Raw genomic sequence first — 20,967 nt, 5'->3', positions numbered from 1 at the left:
TTTATATCATGCCATCTACTCCAGAGAAGATCTTAATAAGAAATGAATCATTAAGAAAATACACTCTATGTTAGCATGATAGTTTAAAACAAGAAGCATAAAATTAATTCTTCTAACATTCACAATAGCCTGACTTTCATTAATGAATTTATTTCAGAGGCTGTTCTCTAAATTCTGGATTAAAAACAAAACAAAACTGTAAAAACGCACATAGATATTTTTTTTCAGTAATGAAAAAAAATATGCGAAAATCTTAGAAAAGTCAAATTGAAAAATGTACCGCCTGGTTAAGAATAATGGGATGATCTTAAATGTTTACAGATTCCTAAAACTTTGTTTTAAGTCTACATTTTTTATCACTAAAAGTTTGCCTGCAACTGAACATACATAAGTATCACAAGATGACAAATGACGATTTCCTGATGGTTACATTTAGCTGCTGCTGAACACGGTAAACATGTCAGCTCAATTTGTTTCCATCCTCACTGAGCAGGCAAAGCTTTCAAAATACTTGTTTTAATGGCAAGGTAGAATTGCAATAACAAATGAATTCGATGATTGTCTATATAGCTAAAAGCTTTCAGTAGTACCAATCTGCTGCTTTCATTTCTAAGACAAAAACAATTTCCATTTAGCTTCAATTTCTCTTTTGAAAAAAGAAGGAAGTTCTGTTTGCAGAATCATTCTATAAAACAATAGTTCATTCTACGTTATTTTTCTAATCATGCTTTTGGCTTTAATTCTAATAATGCTGGAGAAACTGTGATTTTCCCCCCTAGATACTTCTATGACAAATATTTTTCATATTCTGTCTCTATATGTTAGCTTCACATTTAGTTTTTAAATCCAACTAATTAAGGCTTTTCAGTTACTTGAACCTTTATTTCAAAAAAAGGATTAAATCAATTCTTAAGTTCACTAGCAATGTTTTATGAGTTTACCTCTTACCTCTGGCTCATCTGATTTTATTTTTAAAGCATCAGCTCCATTAATTTCTTACTTTTTAAACTGGTGTTATAAACAAAATTTAACTTTGCTTGAACATCGCAACAGCTCAGTAGGAGTTGCTTCTTAGTAGTTAGTCAAAAAATGTGCCAAACCAAGGGAGGTTTGTTTGTTTCTTTGATCATTTTGCTCAGATGGTTTCTCAGTTTCAAAAATAAAATTGCTATAGATAGGTATTTCTGATTTTATGTGCTCTGCATGTATAAAAGGCTATACCCAAGTTGGTAGGCTAGTACTTTCTCAAAATAATATCAGTTTGTTTAGAAGAGAGCATTTGATTTATCTTAAATATGAAAATACACTTTCCTTCACAGGGATTAATAAGATACTAATGAAAAAAAGGGCCACATGGCACCCTTTCTAAGCCCCTCAAAGAGAGCTTCCAAATTTTTACCAATCAATATCAGTCTATCTTTTATATAACTCCAGATTTTGGAATTAGAATTTTAGAGCTAGAAGGAACCTCAGAAGTCATTTAATCTAAGGCTTTTGTTTTGTTAGTGAAAGAAAACTGAAGCCTAAATTCATTTTTTTGCCCATGATTGCAAGGCTAGATAATGGCAGAACCAAAGCTAAGTCCCCACTGACTTCTTTCAACTGCAGAGTTCTCTTTGTTTCACATTGATGGATCTGAACACTTGGAGTATGTTTAAAGCAATCTGGTGAGTAATATGACTTAAAGACTTCTTGTGGCCCCTCTGACCTCTTGATCCTCTGACCTTATAGGGCCTGTTTGGGTGGTAATATGGCCTCTGATATTAAAAGAAACAAACAAACAAACAAACAAAAATCTCCACACAGAGCCTGAGGGAAACTGTTCACGTATCTACAACTCCTCAAATGAGCACAGGACTTTAAATACTAATTTCAGTCATATCTCTCAGGAAAAGAATGTGTTCTTTCCCACAGCATATTTGGCAAACACCACCAGGAATCGCAATGCTATCACAGATCCCCAGGCATTTTACTTGTGACAGAAATGAAAAAACAACTCAACGCATTACTATTTAGTCTTTTTAAGGGTAAAATGAAGGAAAATGTAAGAATCATACCCATGCAAGAAGCAGCAAATTTCTTTTGACTGTTCCACAGTAGCCTAACATCCCCACAATGATAAGGAAGCAACAGACAGCAATCATGATGGGATGAACCACAGGAAAGTAAGTTAAGATGACAGCCTCCTCAACCCTGAAAATGAACAAAAAATAAAAATGCATCACAAATGAATGAAAAAATACTTCTTAGACAAAATGCTCATATCAAAAAATCACATTTTCATTAATAACTTTAAATCACCATTTGTAAATGCAATGTAGTTTTTAATTACTTTGTTTTTTCTGTCAAATGAAATAATATCTCAGCCTATTATGAATATTTTAGGCAAAGTTCTCTTTAACACAGACTGGAATCAAGAGGAAAACCTTGAAACTTTGCTAACAGAGCTCCAATATGACTGCCATTAGCATAACACTTTGTTCAAGTTTCATAAGGAATGGAAAGGAACTAATTGGTGCATGTGGAAAAGAACTAAAAGAAGGCTGGGTCACTAGAATATACCCACCCTTACTTATTATCCTTCTTCTATTTATAAACTTATAAACTAATCTGCCTCACAAATTGGGTAGGGATTTGAATGGTCCCATATCAATAGAAAAGTGAAGTAAGGGAATGGACCATGAGCAGAAGGTAGAAGATATAGACCAAGAATACCAGAAAGAACATATGGAGTGATTTTTATAGTATCTAGGAAAAAACACCAGTAAATATGTAGTCCTTCATACAAAACTGATACTACTGATTCAGCATCAGCAAGAAATGTGCTTTTCTAAAAGAGATGACTTAATGATTGATCCTTGCATGCAGTTATTCATCTGGTCCTCTCTGTGACAAATTTGTAAATGGGGGAATCATCAAAGGGAATCATCATGAGCAAGTGAATCTCATGGAAAAGGAGGAAAAATCCCTCATAAGTGATCTAATGAACAAGAGTGTGTTGTACCTAAGAGATTAATAAGATGATTATTTGAAAAACACCATAACCAACACCACTAAATATATTACTACATAATTATAAATCCTACCTTGTTTCTGCAGTTAAAGTCAGAACATTATTCAGATAATCCCTCATCCAGGCAGAAACCGCCAACACACTGATGGACATCAACTGGAGGAAGAACACATTTGTTATTAAGTATTTAATATAATGATACTACTGGAGAAATGATCAAATACATGATTTAATTGTTCAGAATGTTTGTGTCATTATTCATAATAACTACTTATTACTTACTGAACCATCTCACTTACTGAATATCACTACTATAACAATGAGAAAAATTATACCATTTTAAATCTAGGAGAGACACTAGAGATCATCTCATTTATTGGTTACCAATTATTTCAAGTATTCTTTCTTATATCAAAAAATTCTCAAGGATCCCAACATGATTGATCTAATATATGACATAGATACTAAGAGCTACATGGTAAATCTTTTATTCTTCATTTACAGACTGATAAATGAAAGCCTTTTATCACAGTAGCTATTTCAAATTTTTTCCAATACGAATTCCAAACTCCCTCTTCTCAGAAAATGCCATTCCTCTTCTTTACTATGAAAAAATTTAGACTATCAGTCACTAGCACACTCATCTCTTCTACTCCACACATCAAAACCCTTCTACACATCTACACCCACCCTGTTCCATTGGTTCAGTCACTGAGGGAAAAAGATCCCTTTCTCCTTGCCCTAGGCTACTATCCCCTCAGTTGGTAACATACCCATTCTTCCAACTCATATTCTTTGTAAATTTCCAATCAATCACTTATTCTTTTTCTCCATTTTCAATCTCTCTGACATTATGAACTGAAGAGACTGGAATAAGCCTTCTGAAGAAATAAGTGATCATCTATCCTCTGCTTAATGATTTCTAATGAGGAAGAACCCAATGTTTCCTGAGGGTCTCCATCTGACTTTGGGTAAGCTTCTAGCCTCTCATATTCATAAACAGAAACAACAAAAAACCTTTCCTTTGACTCTACTATCCTTTAATTATTATTTTATATCTGTGTATTTTTTGAAATTAATAAAAATAAAAATTAGAATGTGATGGGAATATGGATGCATAGATTCTTTTTTAATATCTTCTCCACCACTTTTTCAGACCCCAATATCCACAGGTTAGGAAATGCCAACCTGTTTCAATCATCACATTTTGTCAATGAAGAAAATTAGAATTAGAGCAGTTAATTAATATGCTAGTAAGGACAGAGTCAAAACTATAGTTGGTCTCTGCACAGTCCTCTTTCCTCTATGTGTCACAGAATCAGAGGGAGTAGGAGTTAGAAGGCACCTCAGAGACCATCTAGTCCAGTCTGTAATTGATAAAATGCTCTTCCTATTCAGTCACAAAGCACTTATGAAGTGCTTACTTCTATGTAATGGGCACTATGCTAAGCCCTGGAAATAAAGAAATAGGTAAAAAACAGTCCTTCCTTCAAGAAGTTTACCTTCTAATAGGAGAATCAACATGTAAATAATTAGATATATACAAGATACTTATAGAGTAGATGAAGATGTTTTGAAAGGAAAGGCATCATGACCTGGAGAGACTGCTGAAGAGGTGATTATTTTTTATTTATTATTTAATTATTAAAGACTTTCAGTGAGGGAGATATAAATGTTGGGAATTTTTTTCCTTACATTAGATTTTCAATCCTTTGACCTCTCACTTCTCTAACAGGCCATTTCTCCTGAATTAGCCTTTCTCTCCTCTTTTCCTCATCTTGACCCCTTGCTGAACCACTTCAACTCTACACTGTTCACTTTTGGATCTCCAGCCCCCTTCTCCTATTACTAATCATACCAGGCCAAGTCTCCCTCCTACCATTTGTTGCCTTTCAGAAAATGGATAAAATCATGAAAATATTATAAATCTACTACAAATTTATGTTACAGAACCTCAACTGGGCCTTTATTGCTGTTAGTAATCCTGCTATTTTGCCCTCATCAACTGACTCTATGTTTCTACACAGAAACTCTTCTAAACCTTTATATCCCCACTCAAACTCTCTCTTCTTCCCTCTATCTCATCTCCTATCAATCAGGTGCTTTCTGTTACTTTCTCTTCCTGTCTCACATGATGAAATCATCTTACTCTTTACCAAAACTAACCTCTCTACTTTTGCATGATCCTATTCTATCTATTCTTTTCTACTAGATTGCCCCCACTGTCATCCACTTATTTTCAATTTCTCCCTACCTACTGGATCATTCTCTCTTGCTTACAAACATATCCATGTCTCCCCCATCCTAAAAAAAGAAAAGAAAAAAACCCTCACTTCATCCTTTGTAGCTAACATCCTCAAAAAGGGTGTCTACAGTATGTGTCTCCACTTTTTCTCCTCTCATTTTCTTCCTAATCTCTTACAGTCTGGCTTCTAACCTTATAATTCCCCCAAAACTGCTCTCCAAAGTTACCAATGTTCTCTAAATTGCCAAATCCAATTTCCTTTTTCTCAGTCCTCATTGTCCTTGACCCCTCTTCAGCCTTTGACACTATTTATCACTCTATCCTCCTTGATACTCCTTTATCTCTAAGTTTTGGAGACATCACTGTTTCCTGGTTCTCCTCCTGCCTACATGGCAGCTCCTTCTCTGCCTCCTTCTAGACCATGCCCTCTAATTGTCCTGTCCATCAGGATTCTATCCCAGGTTCTCTTCTCTTCTCCCTCTATACTACTTCACTTACTGATCTCATCAGCTCTCAGGAATGTAATTACTATCTCTCTATGCTGGTAATACTTGCATCTACCTATTCTACTCCAATCTCTCATCTTCAGGTACCTTTCAGTTATCTCAAACTTTGATAACTAGTAGACATCTTCAAGGCAACATGTCCAAAACTGAACTCATTATCTTTCCCCCTAAACCTGCCCCTTCTCTACTTTCTGTATTACTGTAAAGGCCAACAGCATCTTCCTACTCCTTTAGGCTCATTCTGAACTCCTCACTATCTCTTACCTCACCATAACCAATCTTTTGCCAAAGCTTGTCAACTTCACCTTTGAAAAATCTCTCAAATATAGCCCTTATTCTAATACTGACACCACTCTAGTGCAGACCTTCATTACCTCATGCCTGACTTATTGCATTAGCCTGCTGATGAGTCTGCTGTCTCAAGTCTATCTCTCCTTTCCAATTCATCTTCCATTCAACCACTAGAGAGCATGTCCATACATTACCTTACTCAATAAAATTCCAAAGGTTCCTGATTGTTTCCAAGATCAAATGCAAAATGTTCTATTTAGCATTCAAAGTCCTTCAGAACCTAGCCCCACTCTTGCTTTTCTAGTCTCCTTCAATACTGGATGTTCTAGCTTCCTGGATGTTCCAGAACAAGACTTATACTCCACTTATAGGCTGTGGCATTTTATCTGGCTTGTTCCAAAACTTGAAATATTTCTTCTTCCTCTACTCCGACTACAGAGCTCCCTTATTTCCCTTAAGTAGCACCAAAATCCCACCTTCTACAGAAAACCTTTTCCATTCCCTCTTAGTCCAGTGCCTTCCCCCAGTTATTTATTTCCTATTGGTCCTGAATACAACTTTCTTTGAATATAGCCATTTGCATGTTGTCTCCCAAAGTAGACTGCCAACTCCATGAGGAGAAGGAAAAAAATTTTTTTGGTATCCCTAGTACCTAGCATAGTGCCTGGGAAAAAAAGAGATACTTTGGTTATTGATTAGTTTATAAATCTGCTTCACTGAAATACTTATCCATTTATCCTACTTCAACCCTCTGAAGTTTACACTTCCCTCATTGATTCCAAGTCAAATATTATAATTATTTTAACACAAAACAGTTTTATTAACTTTCCAATTATATTTAAAAGTTTATTGTACAAAATGAAATCATATTTAAAAATATTACATTCATTGTTAATGATCAGTACTATATCCTTCTGGCATGAATGACAATATTAATAGGTTGTAGCCAAATATAATACAATAAACTTTGGTTTGAAAGAAGATTTTAGAAGAGACTAAAGTCCTTTGTGTGCCAATATTTTAAAGTGATTTACAAAATTCATTCTAAAATTTCTCTAATTTCTCAAATGTAAAGAATATTAAAAAATTAATAACCCTGGAAACTGAAAATCCAAGGGACGGGATAGGAGAGAGGAAAGGGAATAAACATTTATTATGTTCTACAATGTACTGAGCACTGTGCTAAGCATTTTGCAAAATTTATCTAATTTATCATCCCAACAACCCTAGGATTAGGTGCTATCATTAACCCAATTTTACATTTGTAAAAATTGAGGCAGAAAGAGGTTAAATGACTTGCCCAAAGTCACACAGCTTAATGTCTGAGGTTTGATTTAAGTTCACGTTTTCCTGAATATATGGCTCTCTAGCCACTTTGCACTTAAATGTCTATGGCAGGAGAAAATAAATCTGTTGCAGGTCCTAACAAGATGGTATACGTTTTGGCATTAATCTTGTTACAAACTTCATATCTGTTGCCCAGAGATCAGTCTTCCCTAGGTGTAGAAAGGCTTATCATCAACATTCTGGCCACTGACATTTTTTTTTGTCAAATCAACTCAATGAGCCATTTACTAAAAGCATGAAGGGATTTCATAAGCGACAGTAGGAATACTCACATTGATCAAATCACATATTATTTCAAGTATCAACAATGATAATTCATTTGATGTATTCCAATAGATCCAGTGGCAAGAGAATACAGTGTGGCTTATATATATACTATAGGAGTACTGATCCAAGCAGTGGTCCTAGAAATTGCTTTCATAAAAGGAATGGCAATAGGCAAAGGCCCTAAATTGAAGGAATTAGCATAGATAGATAACTCACATTTCTAAAGTTCTTTATAGTTTAAAGTTCTTTCTCCAACAACAAACTATGAGGTATGTAGCAAAAGGAGTATATCCATTTTAAAGATTAGGAAACTCCAGCTCAACGAGGTAAAATGACTTTACCAGTTATACAATTAATATGTGTTGAAGGCAAGATTTGAATCTCTGAAGTGCCTTCTATCACATCATGATGCTGGCTGCACATCTTATCTTATTCTGAAGGGCTGTTTCTGCTCTAAAGTTATAGGATCCATGTTATATGCTTCTATAATTGTTATTTCAGCCTTCTTTTTGATAATTTGTATCTACTCATAAAGTTGGAGTGAAAGAGAAGTTGCATGGCCTTCTGAAGGGCATAAATGGCTTGTTTTCTGAAAAAATTAACAGATGAATCAAAGGATCTACTACCCTTCCCCCAAGCATGGTTCTTGTCCTCTAGAAAACCATGCCCTTCACTCATGCAGTCAGTGTTCTTGAGCCTGTCAACACTACTCAAAAGCCTCACTAGGATTTCTGTATCCCAGATGAAACAGAACCAAGAACCTGATATTCAGCCTTTCTGTAACTTGTACTATTATTTTAGAAGTGAAAGAGGAAGAGGAATATATCTCATTATTTTAAGAACTGATATTACATGGAAAAAGATAATAAGTCACAATTGCTAGGGCAGCTAGGTTATGCAGAATCTTGAGCACTGTCATTGAGTCAGGAAGACTCATCTTTCTGAATTCAAATCCAGCTTCAGGCACTTCCTAGCTGTGTGACCCTGGGCAAGTCACTTAACCCTGTCTACTTCAGTTTCCTCATCTGGAGAAGGAAATAGCAAACCACTCCAGTATCTTTGTCAAGAAAACCCCAAATGGGATTGTGAAGAGTCAGACATTACTGAAACAATTGAACAACAAATGCAATTGATCCAAGTGCTGAAAGAGTTATACAACTAATATGTGTTGAAGGCAAGATTTGAATCCTTGAAGTGCCCTCCATCACATCATGATGCTGGCTGCACATCTTATTTTATTCTGAAGGGCTGTTTCTGCTCTAAAATTATAGTCCTGCCTCAGACACTGTGCGACTGGGCAAGTCACTCAACTCCTCTGTGATTCAATTTTCTCCCATATCATGATGGGGTTGGAATTCATAATCTCTAAGTTTCTTTACAGTTCTAAATCTATGATGCCATTATCTTGTGCATAAAATGATACCGAATGAAGAAAGCAGACCCAAAAGAAAAATACACAGAATGACTATAAAAGTGTAAATGAAAATGGCACAGCCAGCTGAATCTGATTAATGGTAATGACCTAACTTGATTCAAGAAAACAGATGATGAAAACATTTTTCCTCTTCTTAGGAAAGAAACTAAACACTACAGGTACAGAATGAGACATACACTGTTATGCTGTTAGATGTGCTTGCTAGGTCTGTTGGTTTTTGCAGAAGCATTACACTCCAACCCTATAAATTCTTCCTTCACAGGATCTTCCACAGTTTGGCATCATCCTTCCTTTCTAGATTTATATCATAACTTCACAGCACACTCTGCCTATTAGCCTCTTGGACTGCTCTCTATCCTGGAAAACACTCAGTGAGCCTTCCTACCTCTCTGCCTTTGTTTACATTTTTTTCATTGTTGTTGTTATAAGTAGAAATCAGTGTCAATAGTAGCAGTAGCAATAGCAGTAGCATCTTTCTACTGTCAGTTCTGTCATTATTGCATGTGAAGTTTTGAGGCCTTTTTTCCTTTCCAGTTAAATATTTCTGTCTTAAAACTTATTTTGTAGCACTTTCTAATACTATTGCTAATTACCTTTCTATCCTGAAAATTTTATTTCAAATTGATTCTTTTGTTCAAATTTTCTACGACTTTCTCCATTTGTTGTTCTTTAGACATTTTAGCCATGTCTGACTCTTAGTGACCCCATTTGGAGTTTTCTTGGCAAAGACACTAGTTTGCCATCTCCTTCTCCAGTTCATTTTATAGATAAGAAAACTGAGACAAACAGGATTAAGTGATTTGCCCAGGATCACGGAGCTAATGTCTAAGGTCAGATTTGAATTCAGAAAGTTTGAATCTTCCTGACTTCAAGCCAGTACTCTAGCCACTGCACCACCTCGCTGCCCCTATACCATGTGTTTATATACTATTCCCTAGACTTGGTACACCTTCTCTCTCTTTCTTCATCTGCTAAATTCCTATCAATCCTTTAAAAAGGTCAAATCCTCCAGGAAGCCTTTCCTGATCCTGTGGGTCATTAATGACCTCTCCCCCTTTGACTTCAAACAATAGTTTATGCTATTTTTTTCCCTAATAGATTTCTCTTGTGTACATGTATTATAGTAACTAGTATGTGTCTATGCACAATAAACATGGAACAAATGTTTGTTGAATTGAATGATAGCAGTATATAATTTTCTCCAGGCACAAGAGACTTTTAAAATTACATCTTTAAGGTTACAATAACACTATAAAAGTTATAATATAATGTCTTTTAATGACCTCATCACCTTCTGCAAGCTCATAAGATCATATATTTAGAGCTGAAAGAGACCCTAGAGACCATGAGAGTCCTTCACCGACTCCTCCATTTTACAGACTAGAGAAATGAGGTATTGAGACACTAAGTAGTTGGGTCATATAGCTAAGAACAATTTTCAGTTATCTTCTCTAGGCAGATTACTCTAGGATCTACATATCCTACATCACCAAATTATCAATTGAACTTTTCATACTCAAATGTTCTGTAGGCACCTCAAATTCAACATTTTCAAAAGAGAATTTATTACTGTGCCCCAAAATCCCTTCTCCCTTCCAAATGTGCCATCATTCAATTTTATCTCCACAAAACACATCTTCCATCCTTCCTTTTTTTCCTTTTTTTCCTTTTTTTCTTCCTTTTTTCCTTCTCACACAGCCCCAACCCTAGTTCAAGCCAGAAGGGAACTGAGATCCCAGCTCCCTTGATTTGCATGTACTGAAACCTAGAAAAATTAAGTAATTTGTAAACAATTAATGGCAGAAACCGACTCTGCCATTAATTGCTTACAAATTACTTAATTTGAAACCTAGGTTCTCTGACCTTAAGTGTGTTCCATATCTCTGGTCTACTCGTTTTATCTGAGCCTTTGAATGGCCTCCCTTTCTTTCTTCCCTTACTAAAATCCTGTTCATTCTTTAAAGGCATTCTTTAAAGACACTACTATAATACCCTCCCCACTTGTCCACACACACAGTTGACCTTGGACCTAACATCGCACTTTGTTTTACAGTTCTGACAGTGACCATGTAGTATTTTTATACTGTTGTGAATATATTCAGATCTATAAATGAGAGAAGGGAAGAGTCAAGAAAAAACAGAAAACATTTTATTACTAATTATAGGCATAGAGGAGCTTCTAAAATATGGACACATGGGCCTGGAAATGATTTCCCAGGCAAATATATGACTTTTCTCCAATATGTGATGTGCTGTCCAATGAAAGAAGGATTAGAGTCATTGTATGTTGGTCAGAGGAAAGATCAGTTGGTATGTGTCTCTTCCCCATCTCTTTAACCCCAATTTAGACTGTAAGCTTCTACAGAACAAGGAATTAGATTTTTTTCTTTGTATCCCCAGAATCAAGTATAATTCTTTGCACATAGTAGGCACTTAAAAATCTATACTAAATCAACATTTGCAGAAAAGAAGTTTTATCTCAACATAATGACAAAGCTATTAATAATTACAGCCAACCAAAATTGTAATATGCTTCCTGGAAAAGTAGTGAACAGAGGGTAGATAGCTGTTGGAAATGTGTAAATTTATTGAGTATCTGGTTGGAGTGGATGAGTTATATGGTTCCTTCCAGTTTTATCTTTGAGAGTCAGTATCACATAGTAAGAATAAGTACTGAATAGTGAGTCATAAGACTGGAGTTTAAGTCCCAACTCTGTCATTTACAAGATATATGACTCTGAGCCAGTCTCTTAGCCTCTTCTAGCCTCAGCATCCTAATCTTCAAAATGGGAATAATTATATTTGCATTTATCTACCTTCTACAGGAAGTCTTTTGCAATTTCTCTTAAGCCTCTTGCTTTCTATTTAATATTTCCAATTTATCCTATATGTCACTGATTCGTAAATAGTGGTTTGCATGTGATCTCCCATTAGAACATGAGCTCCTCTTTGTATTCCTAGGGATTAGCAGAGAATCTGACACATAGTAGTATAGTAGGTGTTTAATAAATACTTACTGACTGACTGACTTACCTCACAAAACTATGGTAAGGATCAAATGAAAAAACATGCACAAAGGACTTTGTAACCATCAAGTTCTAAATAAATGTGAATTATTATTCTAACAGGGTCCCAGGAACTCTATAGAAGTTTAACAGCTACTCAGCCAATGCTACTAAAATAAGTATTGTAAATAACAATTTTAACCCCACAGTAAATAAGAAGCTCTCAGAGAAAGTAAACCCATCTCTTCTATGAAGTCAATTATATGCCCTGAAAAAAATCATTTAATTGCCATTACATTTTCTTGATCTAGAATAATAATAATAATAATAATAATAATAATAATAATAATAATAATACATGTCTAAAACAAAGGATGACAACAAAAAGGAGAAAATACCAATTCAGTAACAAACCATGAAGAGAATTACCAGATATTATTAAATCCAGAAGTCCAGCTTATGTGGTCATTTCTGAGCCCTTTACAATAAAGCAATTTCTAGTATGCCTTCCAACTATGTGGTTGAAAATAACTGTTCAACCATGACCTGAGTTTACTGAACTGCTAAAATACTGTAGCAATCCTATTTACCTAAGATTATGTCTTCTTAGGCTTTCCAAATACTGCAAAATAAAATTTTTGCACTCATCTCAGAACATTATTTAGAAAAATGCAAGCAATAAATATTGGCAGTACTTTTAAAGGACCTCCTCTAAAGAATCTGTTGAACTCCATTTTTTGTAGACAATACAAAAAAATTCATTTGTTGAGTAAATTAATTCAAGACTCTCTAGATGAATTTGATTTTGAAATTGATTAGAATTTTGAATTAAGGTGTTCACTAATTCAGGGTTACACTTTTATGTATATTTCTCGAATTTGCTAGTACAATTCATTTATACTTGGAATTTAAAGAAGAGAGTATAGTCAATTTCCAAGCCATTTAAAGTTTTCAAGTATTTGTGATAAAGAGTGCACAGTAAAGAGAATACACAGTAAGACAACAATGTGCTGTTAACATTTAGAATTTAGGAGACACATTATACTTGCTTTCAAATATTTGAGTCTGTTATATAGAAAGGCAATTAGACATGGACCTATGCAGCCTAATCAGCAATAATAGCTAGAAGTGGCAGATAGGTTAATTTAGGCTTGACCCAAGAGAAAACTTTCTAAATGTTTAGGTCAGTGATGGGCAAACTACAGCTCGCAGCCAGATGCAGCCCCCTGAAATGTTCTATCCAGCAGTGCAACATTATTCTTAAACTGACGAATACAATGAGTAGGATACAATACAATGAAACTTCAGAAGAGTTGCCTTAGAAATAGATTGACAGATGAGCATTTCCTTTCCTTTGGCCCCCTCTTTAAAAAGTTTGCCCATCACTGGTTTAGGTTATCTTAGGAATACATTGCCTTGTAAAGTTAGGAATTCACCTTAACTTCAAAGGTTGAATGATCTTTTGTCTTACACATAGAGAATTTTTTTTCAGGTATAAGTTGGACAAAATGTTCTTTGAAATTCCTTCTGAGGACATGAGAATCTTAACTTGTCTATAAAAGATTGATGGAGATGCTGGAATAAGAAAAGTTCTTTATCTTTAGGCTCTCACCATTACTGGGTGATTTGACATTCTTTCTAAGCTTCATTTTCCCTATTTGTAAAATGGGGATAAAACTATTTGCACTAACAATACAAAGGGCTGTCGTGAGAAAGTAACATTTCGTGAGAAGCCCTAATCATGCTCTCTTCACTCTTAGCTTCGCCCACTCTTCGTACTTCACCTTCTAATAGTCATCCACTCATGTATCTTCTCTCTCTCTTTTCTCCTGTTTTCGAATTCTTCTTTATACACTGTCTTCTATTATAATGGAAGTTCCTTCAGGGTAGGCACTGTCTTATTTGAGGTACTGTGTACCCTCACTGCTTAGCATAGTTTCTGGCACATTAGTAAATGCTTAATAAACACTTTACCCATCAATTGTGTAAACTATAAAAAATGCACAAAATTTTAAAATTTTAGAAAGCTGGCCAAAATCAGATTTGAGAATTATTTGTGGCTTTCTTTAAATCATCAATACAAATGGGATTACAGATTTAGGATTGAAAGGAAACTCAGAGACCCTGTCATCCAACCTACTCATTTTACAGCTGAGGAAACCAAGGTCCAAGAAAGTTAAAGCCTTTTTCAAGATCACACATCTTGCATATGGCAAAGAAGGGATGTTAAACTATTGATCTAACTCCAGAATCAGGGTCCTTTTTGCCATATTATATGCCTGATAATTATGAGCTGGCTTAAACATAAATAGTACTTTATAGCTACAATATACTTTCACATGATTTTTAGATCTCACTTCCCTCTTATAATAAGTGTTAGGTAGACAGTACATATGTTAATCTCATTTTACAAATGAGGAAATTGAAGTTAAAAAGACTTGCCCAAGGCTGCAAAGTCAAGTAAATGATAGAGCAGGTATTCCAATATACATGTTATCTACCCCCTCCCCCCCATCAAGTTCAGAACTCTTTCAATTATATCAAATTATCCTGCAGAGTAAGGAAGAAAGATCAGCAGGTAAGGGAGGGGATAGGCAAGAGAGCCTCAGTAGCAAGAGAGTAGATTTAAATATTCTGCTACTCTTCCAAAAACTATTCTTATGAAGCTGACAATGGTTCACATAAGCAACACCATTGTGAGCTATGCTACACTTTATTAAAGAAGTAGCCAGCTTAGGCATGGAAAATTGAGGAATAACACATTACTTAAAGTAATTGAATGATATCATTACTCTAGGGAATATGCAATGAATTTTAATGGACTAGTAGTAATGGTAACATTAGTTACAGGACTCTGTATTAGCTTACATTTTGATTCCTTAGATACAAATAAAAGTGTTTACAATATCTGTATTTAAAAAGGTGAAGAATATCAAGCATTTTTACACAAATGTGTGAATCAAATATGAATGTGAATTCTGATTTACCTAAAATTATTGAGATCTCCAGTGCTCCAAGTCAATATTATAGGCATTAAAATCAAAGAAATTCTGAGGTTTTACCTAACAGCCACGAGATTGGTAAAGACGACAAAAAAAGATAACAATAAATATTAGAAAGGCTAATAGGAAACTAGGAACACTAATATACTATTGATGGACTTGTGAATGGGTAAAATCATTCTGGAAAGCAATTTGTCATTATATACAAAATGCTACCGAACAGTGCTTTACCTGGGTATGCCATTTAGAGGCCTATACTCCAGAGATCATGAAAGAGGAAAGGATCCTATAAAAACAAAAATATTTACAGTGTCTCTTTGTGTGGTGGCATAAAACTGGAAACTGGAAACTTGGGATGCTCATCAACTAGGTAAGAATTAAATAACTTGAGGTATGTTAAATAATGAAATACTATGATGCTATACAAAATGTGGAGATAGATTATTTCAAGGAGACATAGAAATACATATAAACTGATGCAAGTGAAAGGAATAGAAAAAAGAATAATTAATACTATGCCATCAGCATTATAAAAAAAATGAAGGCTTAAACTGGAACAATTTATACAATAGCAGCAACACTGGTTGGACAACTTTGAAAACTATAAGAACTCCCAGAAATGCAATGACCATCCATGATTGCAGACAACCAAGGATAAAGCCTATTTCCATATTCTGACAAAGAGGTGATGGAAACAGGATTCAGGATGAAACTCTTTTTCATACAATCAATGAGGAAATTTGTTTTGCTTGACTATTAATATGTTACAAAAATTGTTTTTTTTTTAATTGGAGGGTGGTAAGAGAAAATAGACCTCTTTTCATTAAAAAAATTTTTATAATTGCTACTAATTCTTCATTGTACTAGTAGAGGACTAAATATAGGCTTAATGGAATAGTAATAGAAAACAGAGTCTATAGGGAAAGAAAAAGTGTGCTCGATTTACTGTGTACCACACTTCCTCCCTAATTTTGCTATGTAGTGAATCAGACTTTAACTCAATCTTGCTATTGTATGTTCCAACAAACATGCTATGATGGTCCTAGTCAAACTTGTGTGTGAAATGAAGGCTTTGACAAAACAGCAAAGAAACTATTATACTTTTTTTTTAACAGAAACAATTACACCAGAAATGTTAAGTGCTATCAATTTTCAGGCATTTCCAAAGGGAAAGTAAAAGGAGAACTCTGCTTCTAATTCTGCCCATATTGGTAGTAGCAGAAAATTACCATCTGAAAGCTATTTGATAATCTGTAAAATGAGTAGATAATTTTAGGACTATTGAGCAGATAACTACTCACATCACAAAGCCACCAGTTTTAGCCCTAAAATTGCAAAATAGTTAAGAAATTCAAAGAATACTACCACCTCCACTGGAAGTGTTCCATAAATGGTAACTGATAATGGCAGTAATAGGAAGGATTTTCACATACCCATTAACTCTGCCCATCATCTTTTGATCAGAGTGAAGGTGCCTCTAAGGTCTTGGTTTCCCTGCTTTTATGCACTGGCTTTTACTCCCTATTGTGAGCAAACTGAAAAAAGGAACACTAAGAGATATCTACGGCAGAACTTTACTTCCTTCCACTAGATTCTCTGTACACCTCTCAGAAAAGCCACATAGTGCTAATCACAGACCCAGACACGGTTCAGGACTTTGGCCAATTACTGGCCCCTCCACCCCCACCACTTACACCCTTTGCCAATCCCACGTCAGCAGCCCTGAGCTCATGTTTCCCCATGCCTTGGGAAAGCACACTGAACACATGAAAAATCAAGTAGCAAGGTAATTAACTCAAAAAAGAAAGAGAATATATATATTTTGTAACTGAATGTTACAGATTATTTTCCTGGAGCCTATATCATACAAAAAATAGCATGGAAGCATCAGGAAATCAGGTTTGCTCTTTCAATGTAAAGGTGTTTCCACTGCTTTTCCTCCTTCCCCCATTCAATGAACTCAATAGGCTAAATTCTACATATCCGTAAAGATAAAACAATACATTTTTCAGAGGGAGATCTTTTTTTCACTACTTCTAATTCTTGGGGAGGGGGTGAAATGGCTGATAGCATAGTCACTGATGGCATAGGGGTGGGGCTACTGTAAAGGTGCTTGAGCCAAGAGGAAGGGGTGTGCCTCCAACTATGAACCATAAGGCCAGATTCCCTAGTTGGAGAATACACCCTCAAGAGCCAAAAAAAGGAAAGCCCTCCTTCCTCTGCCCCACACTCAGCATGTGATGTCTGGTTCAAGTAGAAATCAGTTAAGCTGTAGCTGTCAAATTACTACACTGGCTAGCTGTGACATTTCCCATGCCTAAGAGATATAAAAGAAAGTGTTGAAGCAGTTATTCAAGGCCATGGCTCCAACCCCAGAAAATTACCAGAAGCCCTTATAATTCTGCTGATATGCAATGATCATACACACACACACACACACACACACACACACACACACACACACATACATACATACACATAGAAACTATCCCATTCCTACATCCTATGTGGGGTATTCTCCTACATGAGGCATCCCTTCTTAGGCAGTTTGTATAAGTGCAGTTTTCCCTCTACTGGGATAAATATCATACAGTTGCATAAATGAGAAAAATCACATATCTAATATATTAAAATCACTGTAAGGTGGAAATAAGTATACCAGAATAGTAACCACATTCTTCCCAATTAGAGTCAATGAACACTAAAAGATAACAATAACTAATATTTACAGAGAACTTACTTTGTGCCAGGCAGTGCTAAGCACTTTGTGATTATCATCTCATTTGATCTTCACAACAATCATGGCAAGTAGGTACAATTATTATCCCCATTTTACATGTGAAAAACTGAAGTCTGACCTCTTTTTAGAAAATTGAGTCACAGAAAAGTTAAACAACTTGTCCATTGTCGCAATTTTTATTATTTACCAGCTTGAAGTAGTTTTCTTGATTAGAATGGGAGAATTTATGTTATCAATTAATTTCAAGTTGCAAAATTCAAATAAACTATACTGAAAGAACACTTCCCCACAGGTCAATACTTGGGTTCTTTAAGTCTTGTAACCTTGAAATTAATATCCATTTTACTAAATGATATCTAAGCTATTTTCCATGTCTAAATTTCTATGACCATAGTATTTTAAAATGAATTATTTAAAATTAATAACTTTTAGAAACTAGAAGTGAACAAATAAAATATAATAAAAAGTCTTTTTGTGGATGATAGGAATTATCACAAATGAAGGAATTTCAAAGTTGAGGGATTTTTTAAAAAATGAATTAGGATGCTGTTTGTCAAACTTTAGCATTTACAATAATTAGTTAAATGCTGTTTTTGGAATTCCCCTTTATAGTATAGTGTAAGACAGCTATGAATCTGAAAAAAAAGGTATAAAATACTTATCACCCCTTTGTGGAAAAACCCATGTATGTTCCTTTTCATAGTGAATAATCATAATCAATAGTCAATGCCAATAACAAAATTTTAAAATAATATGCCCAAGATAAGACTTCATGTATTAGCTGAGCAGTAAAGAATGGGTGTGGGGGGGCTGGGTAATTTGTATGAAATATAAGTTTTTTTTAAATGAAGGGTTTTAGGATATATTTTCAAATAAATGTTATCACTTATTCAATTCTTGTGAAAGAAAGTTCCTAAGATTTTCTTGATGAATATTCAGCTTAGTTCCTTCATGAAGACTCCATTCTCTAGCCAAACCTAGATTTATCTAGGTGACTTATCAAACTTATCTAAACTTATCTAAAAGACTTCCCTCTACGAGAAGGCAAAGCAGCATAACTCAAAGGAGAAAAAAATGTGAGAAAGCACTCTAAAAAAAATAAGTGTTATGAAATGCAGGGTATATTATTACTATTAATTATTCCTAGGCTTTATTTTGTTAGAGGGTCAGTTAGGTGGCTAAATAGATAGAGGGCCAAGCTTGGATTCTGGAAGATTCACCTTCTTGATTTTGAATCTGGCCTCAGACACTTACTAGCTGTGTGAGACTGGGCTTAACCTTTTTGCCTCAGTTTCTTCCTCTGTAAAATGAGCTGGAGAAGGAAATGGCATATCATTCCCATACCTTTGCAAGGAAAACCTCAAATGGGGTCACAAAGAGTCTGACACAACTAAACAACAATAATTTTCTTACAAAATATTTTAGACCATAAATCATTTTGAAAGCTCATAAAAAGATACCCAACAAAGGCTACTTTTCTGTAGAGAGCCCACTGGTCTCTCCTTTTATAGGTTTCACTGATAGTTTTTATGTTTTATCATTGATTTTAAGTAATGGCATTATGATGACAAAATATACTTTATAAAAATTGGCAGAGCAGAGCCTAGAAAAATCTAAGTCAAAAGAAATTAAAATTTTCTTCAGTTCATTAAATTTTCTATTGTCTATTTCATTAAACAGCATATGGCATTTTATACACAAAACACAGAAAATGCCTTGAATCTTCTCAAACATGGAATTGTTGCAAAAGAACTATTTTTCCATTGATTCCAAACCTCCCAAAAAGTTTTTCTAAATAACATACCCAGCTAAACTTTTAATAAGATGCTTTATGTAGAAAGTATGTATGTAGAAAGAATTTGCAATAAACAGTAAGACTTTTTTTACAGGCAAAAATTACATGCTTAAATTGGCTAAAACAATTTCTGGGGTGCACAGTTATCTATTACTCACAAAAACAAATAGTTCCCTCAGCAGTGTGTCACAATTTTCTTATCTGTAGCTACAGACACATGTATTTATTTATAACCCTAGATTAACTTCAAACCTAATTTTACTGCAAGGGTGTATAGTGATTTTGTCTTAATTAGTAAATGGAATGTTTGGTGGCTCAAATTTACTAAGGAGGGCAACCTTTACAAGTTTGGAAAATAGAGGGAATAATCCCACCTAATTAATTAATGCCTAGCGGTGCCCTTTAGTGCATTATCTGGTGACTGGTTGTAATCTGAGTCCAGACAGTGCCACCTGTTTTAAAGAAGTACTTACCCAAAAGAGCAGATTAAGGGCATAGAGAAGGCAGCGTAGGCACTTGACGGAATCTTCTCTGGCCATTGTGAGCTCTCCACTGGAGAAACCCCATCCTCTTACCACATCCTCTGCCACCAGTCAAGGCAACAGCAATCTGCAATGGGGACAGGACAGGAAAACAGGAAAAAGGAATCAGACCATTGTCCTTTCTTAATTCCACCCACAGACATCCTCTCACTGGCTTCAGAGTAGACTTTGTCTGACCAATGGAACACAGTCACTTCCCCTCATGATCAAAAAGCATTTGCTAAGCATATGGAGTTGAAGTATAACCTAAACTACATAAAAGTCCAAACTGGGCCTTGATTACACCTGCTGGAAAGGGAAAATATTTGCTTTGTTAACAAATGAGTGCAGAGCAGACTATTATCTTGGACTGTTTGTTTTGGATTGTTTCCCCATCCACAACCCCCCCCCACACACACACACACACACACACACATGTTTTAATGAGATGCTTTTAAAAACTCATTCAACTCAACTTTGATTTTGGAACTGCCACTTCTTGTAGCAGTCCAGAAGGATAGAGACCATAAGTCCCTGACATGTAAAGGTAATTATAGTAAGCGGCTGATGTATGGAAGGGAGTGAATGCCCCTTCTCATTAGAGAAGTTACATTTCTTTAAATCACTGTTCTCACTTACCCACCTATCACAAAACGTCATGTGTGAAAGTGTTTGGAAAGGGGGAGGGGAGACGAGCTAGCTGTAATTCCGCTCTGCTACTTGGGTTTCTTTGAGAGAATGTGAGAAATGATGTTTTCTGCCCTGGAATGATGGATTATAAATGGGGAGGGGAGGCACAT

At 35.2% G+C, this 20,967-nt stretch overlaps 1 protein-coding gene across 1 annotated transcript in view; it reads right to left on the bottom strand.

The window, feature by feature from the left end:
• The window catches only part of TSPAN12 (tetraspanin 12), a 119,361-nt gene extending 99,176 nt beyond the window's left edge, over positions 1–20,185 (bottom strand). Inside the window, exons 1-3 of the mRNA XM_044677599.1 lie at positions 20,120–20,185; positions 3,087–3,169; positions 2,058–2,193 (exon numbers count right to left, since the gene is read on the bottom strand). Coding sequence (XP_044533534.1) covers positions 2,058–2,193; positions 3,087–3,169; positions 20,120–20,185 — 285 coding nt within the window. The remainder of the gene's footprint in view (positions 1–2,057; positions 2,194–3,086; positions 3,170–20,119) is intronic.
• Between the last annotated feature and the right edge of the window lie 782 nt (positions 20,186–20,967).

This window comes from Gracilinanus agilis, chromosome 5 (assembly GCF_016433145.1).
Source record: "Gracilinanus agilis isolate LMUSP501 chromosome 5, AgileGrace, whole genome shotgun sequence".
Taxonomy (NCBI): Eukaryota; Metazoa; Chordata; class Mammalia; order Didelphimorphia; family Didelphidae; genus Gracilinanus; species Gracilinanus agilis.
The sequence above is the reverse complement of the archived record's forward strand: the minus strand, read 5'-3'. Positions and strand labels throughout refer to the sequence as shown.